The sequence below is a fragment of the Gymnogyps californianus genome, chromosome 4 (genome assembly GCF_018139145.2).
Source record: "Gymnogyps californianus isolate 813 chromosome 4, ASM1813914v2, whole genome shotgun sequence".
Classification (NCBI taxonomy): domain Eukaryota; kingdom Metazoa; phylum Chordata; class Aves; order Accipitriformes; family Cathartidae; genus Gymnogyps; species Gymnogyps californianus.
Window position 1 is genome coordinate 40,349,774 of NC_059474.1, and position 11,150 is coordinate 40,360,923.

At 34.6% G+C, this 11,150-nt stretch overlaps 1 protein-coding gene across 5 annotated transcripts in view; it reads right to left on the reverse strand.

Moving 5' to 3' along the window:
* WDR17 (WD repeat domain 17) overlaps positions 1-10,123 on the reverse strand; it is a 46,376-nt gene extending 36,253 nt beyond the window's left edge. For 3 of the 5 annotated variants that reach the window (XM_050895712.1, XM_050895711.1, XM_050895710.1), the window contains exon 1: positions 874-996. In XM_050895712.1, the coding sequence (XP_050751669.1) occupies positions 874-996 (123 nt within the window). Of the gene's footprint in view, positions 1-873; positions 1,003-10,042 lie in introns of those variants that run through there. The other 2 variants (XM_050895707.1, XM_050895708.1) reach the window with 2 other exon arrangements.
* Between the last annotated feature and the right edge of the window lie 1,027 nt (positions 10,124-11,150).

Here is an 11,150-nt window from a genome sequence, read left to right on the forward strand (position 1 = left end):
CAGTATTACCATAGTCTATCCTCTTGTCACTTATAAACTATTATATTCCATTAATAATTGCACTCAAACACAATCCTAAAATGGTTTATTTATAGGTATGGTAACAATCATTTAGTAATCTGCAAGGGGTTAAACAGGATAGAATATCAAAATGAGTTTGAAGTCCTTCTCATTTCTTCAATCACTTAGTACAATTAAAATAATAAAAAAAATTTCAATCAAATGCCCAAACCTGACACAGTAAATTTTGTTTATTTTAATCCTACTAGCGGTGTAACTCATGAAGTTAAAATAAGCGCATCCTTTATTTCCTGACATATTTCTCAGTCTGAAAATTCCACGTCACAGCATTTCTATTTTTTTTGCTAAGTATTGATGTACAGTAACTGCAAACTTCAGAAGACCACGGTGCTGAGCAGTTCAGAAATGAAGAAAGTAATAACTTGTTCCAAATCAAAGAAAGGTGGGCCACTGAATCCACAACTTTGCACAGTAGATGAAACTACTTCAAAAGACTACTTTTACAGTACAGCTTCAAATGAAACCGTGGAATTGCTTCATTTCTCTCTCGGAACCCGCTCTTCTATCACTGCACTTCATTCTTCTCAAGTGTTTGCTGGATTGAAAGCCTGTCTTTTAAGACTAATTCTTGACACATACAACTTCAAATATAAAGTTTACATCAATCTTTTGCACTAGCTGTAACAAGGAGAAAAAATAATTTGGAAGGGGTATCTTGAGCTTTACATAGACATCTTCTCAGCAGCAATCATACTTCCAAAAGCATTGTAGAAACATTTATTGGAAGGGTTCAAAGTGAGATAGACAACAATGTAAAAATGTAACTAGTCTGTTAAATAAAAATAATCTTACCTGATAAATATAAATAGCAAGGGTAGCACAGTAGGCAAATCTGTCCCCACTAGCAGCACATACATCCTTGTTCCATGGCTGACATCCAGCAGCTAAAAGTCCCACTTGTTTAACCTGTGACATTTTTGCCTTTAAAACAGAAATTCATTAGACTACAAGACCACAGAATGTTAAAGAACAGAATAATACATTTTTGTTCCCATAAATAACGCATACATATGTACCTTAAAAATATAGCTAGCCTTTATGTTTTAACAGCAACATTTTGTGTTTATGAGGTACAAATGAATGTATCCAAAATGAAGCCAAGCAGATGTTCAGAGGCTTCAGTGCTACACAAGAAAGGGATTTTAACACCATTCACAGGAATCCATTTGGGAGAAAAAAAGGGGGGGGACAGCACATGAAAACTTGAATAGTTCTTGATTTGTACTAGCTAAAGCTGTTCTTCATCACCTCCATTTTCTTCTGCAGTCTGGTTCAACACTTTCTATATTACAGTGTAATGCCCTCTCTGCTCTCTTCTTCCCTTCCTCCCCCCCCCAAAGATAGCTAGACAAAATAAACCACATGCTAATATTTTTTTCTTTAAGTAAGTTAAGCAATGTGTCTGAAAAGGTCTTCAAACCACTTGCATAGAACAACTATGCATTACTTATGATCATCATCCTTTTTGGAGAAGGTTTCTAAGTTTTCTTAATAATTACTGTTTAATAAAAAAGTTGAAGTAAACTGTGGAAAGTAAAAAGCAAAGCTTAGTGTAACATTACTGTATTACTGTATAGCAAACTATGCTTTCACTGTCCAAAACAAGTCTCAAACTACCAGCTCTGCTCAGAATGAGGCAACAACTGACTTCAGCATAAAAACACAAGAAATGCTTTGCTAGGCCAGACCAATTATCCACCTAGCCCACATGTGATTCACAATAACGTCAAAATGTTACTTAGAGCGCATAAGCCTGGCCATTTTTCTATGATCCATTTACATACTCTACTACAACCAAGAATGCACACATTTGCAAAGGTATTGTTAAAACTTAACTCCTGGGTGGGTGGTACAAGATGACCCCCAGAGGTCCCTTCCAACCTCAACTGTTTTAAGAAAACATTCAAAATGAGCCTTATTGCATTTATTTACAGCAGACAAGTACAGAAGGCCGTCAGTTTTTACAGAATCTCTGAATTCACTTAGAAACCAGTCTTCATGTGATACAAACATCCCAGGTTCAAGCCAACTGTCAATTGATGCAATGCCTGCCCCATCAACCTGCAAAAATAATTGTGGCTTTACCACCACTATAGAAGGCTCCAGAGGCCAAACAACTGCAACTAGGTTGACAAGGATGACTAGGTGGATCACAGCCTGCAACAGTGTGCTGATCCAAACGGCAGAACAAGATCCAAATAGCTATAAAAAGGATCCACCACTTCTGCATAGAAGTTAAATCAATCCAAACAAGGCTCTGTGAGCATGACTGAAAGTACTACCCATACACAGGATATTTAGATAACCCATAGCTGAAACCTCTTCGTACATATGATTTCAGCTGGGCTAGCAGCAGGATCCTAATATGGGAAAACAATTCTACTTGCGTCAGTGAGAGCTCCTGCAGCAAAAAATCTTCTTGTGCTGATTGCTGAAGGACAATTCTACTGAGTTTCACCATACCACTGAGTGCTTCAGCATGGGGTAAGGTAAGGTCCAGACATAAAAATTTACTCCTCCAACTATATTATAGAATGTCACACTTAAGGACATGTTTATACTGTGGATAGATTAATGGACTGAGGGACATTATGTGGAAAAACATTACATGGAGTATGAAGGATGGGATCTTTAGGTCAAAGAGCTGACACTATAATCTTTAAAGACAAGGAGAGTTATGTTCAATTTACCAAGCGTTAGGTACATTTTCAAGCCCCACAAAGGAAAGGCAATCAAAAAGAAAAAAGGAGACTTCAAACACAATCAAGTATTTTGAGGGAGCAACTGTTGATTAACTGCAAGAGTTGGTTATGCAATGCATTGCTGTGTAACAGCTTTAGGAGAGAGATGCTGTCTGCAGATCACTCTTCACCTACTTGATATCGACTGTATGGAGGGGGAAATATTTTTCTGAATGACATTAGTATTAAGGTACATATAGAAAAAACTTTGTACAGGTATAGTAATAGTGACCTATAGTACCCAAGGGAACCTATTGGTCAATATTGACAAAAAGCTTATTATATAAATATTAACAAAATTTCATTTTAATGCATAGAAACAAGGGATGAAAATGAAGTAGAGTGATCAATTTTATCTTGCATTTTTCTTATCTACTTGGCAGATAAATAGTAATGAATCTAAGAAGCAACCTCCTTGAGATTATAAGTCTCTCTCACTTTGGAAAGTATGAAAGAAAAAAAATAAATTGAGAGACTTATTTTGGGTGCTTCTTTAGCAGAAGATCAGGATCAGATTGAATATGTGGGACTAATCATCTCAAAGATATCACTGACTGTAGTTATAGTGGTTAAAGGTTCTGACTGAGTTCTAAATGCCTAAAGAAAATGAAACACACGTTTAACCTCTGAAAATTTTGGTAAAGGAGACTGTACAACAACAGAACAGAAATATACAGAAAAACAAGTTACAAGATACAGCTCTGCTGCAGACTAGTGCTTTGAATATTAGACTTCCTTTCTGTCTCCACCAACAATATTAATCCTTCTGACTTCTGCAGCAAATAAATTAGATTCTAGAGAGAACAGTTCTGTAAGTTGCATCACCTTGCAGTTCATTTGCAATCCATCTCATGTTATAAATGACGAGTCCCACAGAAAGAAATTTATCTTATTATTTAAAGAACCATCATCACCACAAAGTGACAAAAAATAGACTCCAAATTTCTGATTTTGCCACGTAGTGTTCTTTTACTGTTTAGTAAAATTACAAATTCCAGAGGTTCCTTCTATGCAATTAAAGTATCAATCACATATATTCAGAAATATTTGGATTTGGGGCATTCAGAACTGCAACACAGACTTTTTCCAGTCACAATGAAAAAATAACTGGCACCATTAATTTCAGAAAAAGTTTTTGTTAAAGTCACCCAGTTGATTACATAACAATTTACTAAAATGCAGAATAATAAGTGGAACCAGAACTCTTGGTTTCTGCTCTTGATTCAAGGGAAAATGATGGTTAAAACACTAGGTGTGTCAGCAAACAGATAAGGAACATTAAAAAAGCCATGGTGAAGTAGAAGAGAATTAGATGTACGATAGTGGATTATCATAGGTTTAGTCTGTAGGTTTACCACACGTAAGATTGATTAAAAGTTAACATCTCTTTAGACACTAAGAGTGCACAAATATTTATTTCATAGTAATAAGAGATTTGTGTCATTTTGTACAGATCCTCTTTTTTTACCTTCTCACACGGGAGCTAAGAGGTTCCTGATTTGATGAAGTTTAATCTGTAAGAAAATATTATCTTAAATCATGTTTAATTTGTGGTTTGATTACAGGTAAAATTGATTGTAAAGTTAAGATCTCTTACAGATGCTAAAACAGAATTCCACAAATGTTTCTTTCAGAGTAAAAACAGATTTGCCTTGTAGGATTCTGCAGCAATCTGTATAAAAAAAATTCCTGTTAATATATTCAGTAGATCTTCCTTTTTGCCTTGATATGAAAGAAGTTATTCCTGACTACATGAAATCTAGTCTATAGGAAAATACTATTCTAAGTGGCTGAGAATAAGGAGTATTCCAAGCCCACGTGCTGAAACCCAGAACAAAAAGAAAAAGGTCCTTTACACTGGTTTTGCAGTTACCATGATCACACAAAACAGACTAGCACTTTGGGTTTGGAGATAGTTCCACTACTAGCGCTACTATTTCCATGTTTTCCATGCAGCTGATTAACAATGAAGAGGCTTTTACGTATTTTTTTCATGTCATCAGGACACTTGCTTAGTTTAGGGTATTTTAATGGTTTCCAAATGCATACGTCACCGATTAGAATTCAGGCTAGATTAATCATGACCAAAAATCATTGTCATCAAATGGCTATAACATTATTTCAGCCTAGTTCTAAATGTATGTCTGTAAGCATTACGGGATATGTCATATTAAGTACTGTATTTGAAACAGAAGAACGCATTTGTCTTCTCTTTGTTCTACATTTACATTAAAGAAAAAAGGTAACTTTAACATGTTTTTTGAAGAAATTCACCAATAGAAGCCTCATTCACAAGTTTAACTTAAAACAATCATTTTTTTGATAATGCACTATTTTTCTCAAAGTCTGATATTCAAATGAAAATGTCTCCTAAATAAGATCAACATTTAGATGAAAAATGCTGCTTTGTGATATATCATTATTTCACTGAGTTAATAATTCATGCTTAAGAAGCATTATTAAGCTTTGATTCTTCACATAGATTTTTCCTATTTAAGTATGCGTAAAAAAAATTACATATGTAAAATATTCTGAGTTGTGTTAAAGACTTTGCACTTTATTTACTAATTTTTGCTGTTTTAAACTTGTTAATATTTTCTGCTCCTTGTAATGAGTTATATACTGGTTTACAAAAAATATTGCAATTAAGAAGAAGCATTTGCTTTGAAATTCAGTACAATAGTATCTAAAAGAAGAAATTACAATTGTGTGGCATACTGACTGTTATTTTCTTCTAAGTATCATGCATTAAAGGAGTTTCCTGTAGATCTTTTCAGACATTATAGATTTCTGTTGAACATACTTACAGTACAAGGGAGAAAGCAGTATTCATCAGAACAGCCTGAGAAAAATGGCAGAAAACTAGAAATGCAGTACAACTGAATAAATATATATATGTATGATTTCACACGTTGCATTTTTATACAATGGAGATTTTTCATACTTTGTTAAAAAAGCATTTTATTTCAAAATAAGGGATGTATAAGTGATTATATTGGACTTTCAAGTATACACTGAAAAAAACCGTGCATGTAAAAAATATATACCACACTGGGAAGGCTATCAAAGGATGCCCACAGTTTCCAAGGAGATAAAGGGAAGAGGGAGGACAACAAAAACCGTTCTTTTCAATTGGCATGAGCAGCAACATTCTAAGTCCTTCCTTGTTGCTAAATATAGAAAAAAACCATTAAACTGAAATTTTGTATATCATAGAGTTAATATTATTAAAAAATAACAACTGAATGGACTAGATACATAGACATGGCTATATATCAATGGCTTAAAAATAAATGCCTAATAATCCCTACCTTAGCATAGGTATCATTTTTTGTAAACCACTTAAGAATTTCCATGTTCATTCCAATACCTTGCTGCTCCCAAAAATGCAAGATCTTGCTCTGGTTGTAGAATGAAATCACTTTACTTGACAGATGAAGGAACTAAAACCTTGATGTTCACAGAATAATGCAGTTACTAAAGGATGCAGGAGAAAAGACTGAGCATTGTGTGGCACCACACACACAAAACGGCAGTATCAGTAGCCTGGCAACTGCAGCTCTTTAACAGGCACCATTTTAATTTTAACCTAACTCCTTTTTCTCTGCTTCAGCTACTCTGTGTATTTCCTTGCTTGTATTTCCCAATTGTACTACGATATTTACAGAATAATAATAGCTCTTTAAATCTATCACTTAGCACCCTTTAATTATCAAGAGGTGTGCTTGCACGTTATAAGTATTAATAAATTTATAACCATCAAGCACAACCAATAACATATGCTTATATTGTTAGCGATTGTGGTCCATATGGTGTACGACCTGTCCAAATGAGTACATATGCAATATGACATGCACAGAAAAGTGAATATACAGTAGCCTTATGTTAATCAATATGCTTCTGTGTATACAAACCCCCAGTTTCTGAACAGCTATATGTAGTAAAGTGTTAGTGTCCTCTGCTTCTGTTCATTCTATTGTCAGTATCTTCCAACTAAGTTTGTATGTTTTATGTGGAAAGCTTGCTGTCACTCCTGTATGTTTGACATACAAAACCGTTACATATCATCCAGACTATTGTCCCCAGGTACCAGTATTTTTGTCAATATGTCAATGATAATGTAATAATTAAAGATCTTCTTTAGTGATATAAAAGTGATGTCTCCTTAAAGACATTGGGTATATTTACCCATCTTTGTGGGAAAATCCATTGGAGATGAAAACGTGACCTGTGAACCACAGAGTTTCAAATTCATTACCCTATCCAATGGGACCAGTTTGAAGCACCAGATAATGGACAACGAATTTATCTTGTTAGAAACATGAAGGTCTTCAAACCTACCAAGAAACCTCTGCTTGTCTGCAAGACACAGCGGAAACCAACTTCTTCCTGACTGTGCCTGCCTCACCGAGTCTCATGTAAGAACATAAGCATAATTAGTACTAGCCTTCTTTCAGTGAGGCTGGAAAACACCAAGCACATTATAGCCATGTTAAGAAATTAAATTCTGATTATTATGTCCAGACCCATGAAATAAAGGACAATTGGAAATATTCTCATATATCTGCAGCTTAAAAGCCAATAGACAAATTAAATTTACTAAGACTAAACAGAGCAATGAAATTTCCAAAAACTTTAATGTTTCTGGAAGGAGCATTTAAGTTAGTACATTTTCTAAATTCTATTCTATGCTATCTATCTGTTCCATTTAGATGTATTTATATCTATTACTTTATGAATCTGGGGAATCTCAAAAGTAAGAGTAAGCACATCAGAAAATGAGAAGAAAACTTACACTATGAAAACTTCGACAATATGTATATTGTCAAAGATCAGCTGTCATGGATTTTAATAGATCCATAAGGAAAAAAGGTTAGAAACAAAGAAATAGATGGCAGTGTCATATTTCAGTTATAATTTCTTAAGAACCAGATATCTCAATATCAGTTGAGCTACTCCCTTTAAACAAAAATTCTTCCTACTTTGTGTGGAATACCACAAAATGCTAAAGAATTTTCAGTTCTTGATGTGGACAATCAAACTGCAGTTAGTAATGTAGGTCTCTAAATAGTTTTACTGAGACTGTACACACTACTGCAAGCAATTGCTTCTGGGCAAAAGATGAGCAAAGACTGACTATATTAATCATGACAGTCACAATGTAGAATAATGCAGAATAACTATGTAGGTTTATGCATGTAATGCTCTAAACAAAAGTTAAGCCGTTCATGCTTCCCAGCAGAATTTAACCTAGGTAGTCTACTGCTTGTTAAAGTGTCAGGTTGGTTGCTAGTTTATCACTGAGCAGTATAGACAGAGAGTTCGTATGCTTCTCAGCGAAAATTAGAAAAGTTTTTTCTATTTTTGTATACCATTCATGGCATACAGACCATCTGTGGCTCCTGGAAAATCAGAAGATTAACCAGAGGCAAGAAGAGAGTGCCTTAGACAAGGCTTTGAATTTCAGCAAGATTCTTCAAAAACACTAGAAGCCTTGGCTAGACTTCTGCAACCAGCATTTGCAGATGACATTTCCTAACTTACGATAACCTAGCAAGTATTCAAAATGAGTGCATGCAGTTATCCAGATGCTGACTAGTAAAAGAACACTATTATTTAAAAGATCATTTTAAACAAACAAGCGTTCTACTAGTGTTCACAACCATTTTAAACCTCCACAATAAACTCAGAGCCAAATTACTACTAGAATTGATTTAACCACAGTATCTCTGGCTTCACAAGGGAAGAAGTTGTGGACCTCTTGCTGAGGTTTGGAAAAAAATTTGAAGTCACAGCCTGAGACTGTATTTTACAAAAATTTAACATTAAAAAATGATAACTTGGCTAAGTCTTACAAAGGAATGTTTTTGACTGTCTTGACTACACTACTTGTACAGTTTAACTAGAATATCCTTTATTGTGCAACTTTAACAAGATAATCCAAAGAGCAACACCAGAGTTTGAAATACAGCATGGAGAAATGCTGGTATTTCTAACAATACATCACCAGCAATGTTGAACTACATACCCAAGACATCATATCTAGCAGCGGTAACAAAACCATCACCTATAGAATATTGGTTAGTCATATGGTACCAGAAATCTAGTTTTCAGATACTGTATGTAATACAAAGAAATACACACAACCATGTCTGATCTCAGTATAAAGCATCTAAGGGCCTCCGTAAGAATTTTGTTCTCATCTTCCAACCCAGAGATACCACAATCACCAGAAGATTGCTTTTGTGCTGGCAAATTGCCAAGACACTTCTGATTTCAGATAAAGTTACCTCTTGACACATCTCACACCTGAATCCCTGATGAGCAGCTATTAAAAGATAACTCCACATCTGAAACATTCATGAGTGACATGTAAAATGAGAACAGTGGAAAAGTATTAAAAACTGCTAGTTTTTAATACTTATGAGGATATAACTGGCATTACCAAGTAATACACAACAATACAATTAAAGCAGCTGCTGGCCCTTATGTTTCAGTAGCATCTCCTGCATTCTGACTCATTAGCTGAGAATATACTATCAAAACGAGAAATAGAAATTACAGAAATATATGGTTACATGAAGGAGCTTGATACAGTTAAAGAAATGTGACTTATATTCACTTCCCACCATAAATCTATGAAAGCAGCAGTAGATCAAGCTTGCCCAAGGCATGCAGTTAATAAACGTTAAAAAAAATCCAGGATATGCTGCAAATGTTGCTATAGTAACGACTCCTCCTCCTCAGAAAAACATTAATAAAAATATACAGATATCCAAGGTACAACTTGGAAATGACCCTAGGTGAATTTAATATCTCCCAAATATTTTTGTTTTACTCAATTACTGCTTATAATTATTTTAGTTTTCTCCATGCACAGTATATTAATTCCTCCTAATGCAATAAAATTAAATGTTTGATTTCTATCTCATTACATATTAAAGAATTACCACTCATTAAATTATGCAACCTAAAAAATGCAAGTAGGTGGCCATCAAACTTCCAATATCTTTTATCTAGCTAGCAACATTAATTTTGAAAAAAACTCATTTTACATGTGCTTATCTATGATTCAAGACCTCATTAAAACTACTAAAAATCCCTTCTTAGTACCACTATGGGAATATTTCTTTTGGTACTAATAATATAATAAACAGCAGCTTAAAGAAGAAAAATATAAAGGAATTAATAGAGAAAATATTAATTTAAACAATTCTTACTCGTTGTTGTCCTTCATACCAATCATCTTCATCAAACCAGTGGGAAATGTAAGTCATCCAAGCCATGACAGAAGGCACAGTTGAAATAAAAAATACAGAACCTGAACACATTTAAGTACAATGAGTCCTGTGCTAAAATTTACTCAACAGTACAACAAGCTACCCAAAGATCAGATCTGAACTCTGATATGATTCTACATTAATAAGCTTTACATTCATAAATATATAATCTGAAATACTTTTAGCAGCAATTTAAATGCTGTATCTATTGGATTCTGAACTGGAAAACAGAAATCAACACTAAAACAATTACTAGATTATATATTCCAGTATTTTAAATTAAAGCAGGTTAGTGCTTCAAGCTCAATTTTACAGTGCTTCTGAGCTCTGAAAATGAGGTGCTGTTTGAGTCATTCTCATTTGTCTCCTAAAAAATTTTTTTCAAATGTACTGTCTGTAAGAAATGTGGTTCAGTGCACAAAAGCTTGTATTAAAATGTGAAATACCTTCAGAATCATGGGGAGTGATATGTTTTGGTTATGTAGGGAGTGGTTTCAACTGGCACAGTAGGAGGGGCCATGATTATTGCAAGTGCCAAACATCTTATGTTTAAGATTTTTTTAGAAAGGGGGAAAAAGGAAGCAAAAAAAAAAAAAAGATCTGCATCTCCATTGTTCGCAGCCAGCAGAGCCTGAAGGGCTCAGCTACAGCCACCAGCACTGGCTGGGAAATTTAAAAAGCCTGATTTTCACTAATTCATCGGAATGCATCTGCTTCTTTTCTGTCCCTCAGGAGAGTTTCATGTATCTGACTGTATTTATTCCTTCCGCAGCTAGTTATCCTTTTCTGGTATGCTCCCAAGTTTCACATCAGATTCCACAGTGCATTATACCAATGAAAACAAGAGGTAAAAAAATGAATAAAAGCTGTATTGCTCACACCACAATTCAGTATTGCAGCAGCACATTTCATCAGCTGTGCTGTTTAGGAGACATTATCATACAAATCTTCCTGACTGCCTCGTTGCAGCAACTATCAAATCCTCAACAGAGATTATGGAGACCTAAAAAACCCCAGTTTCTTAAGAAATCTAGAACCCAGACAACCT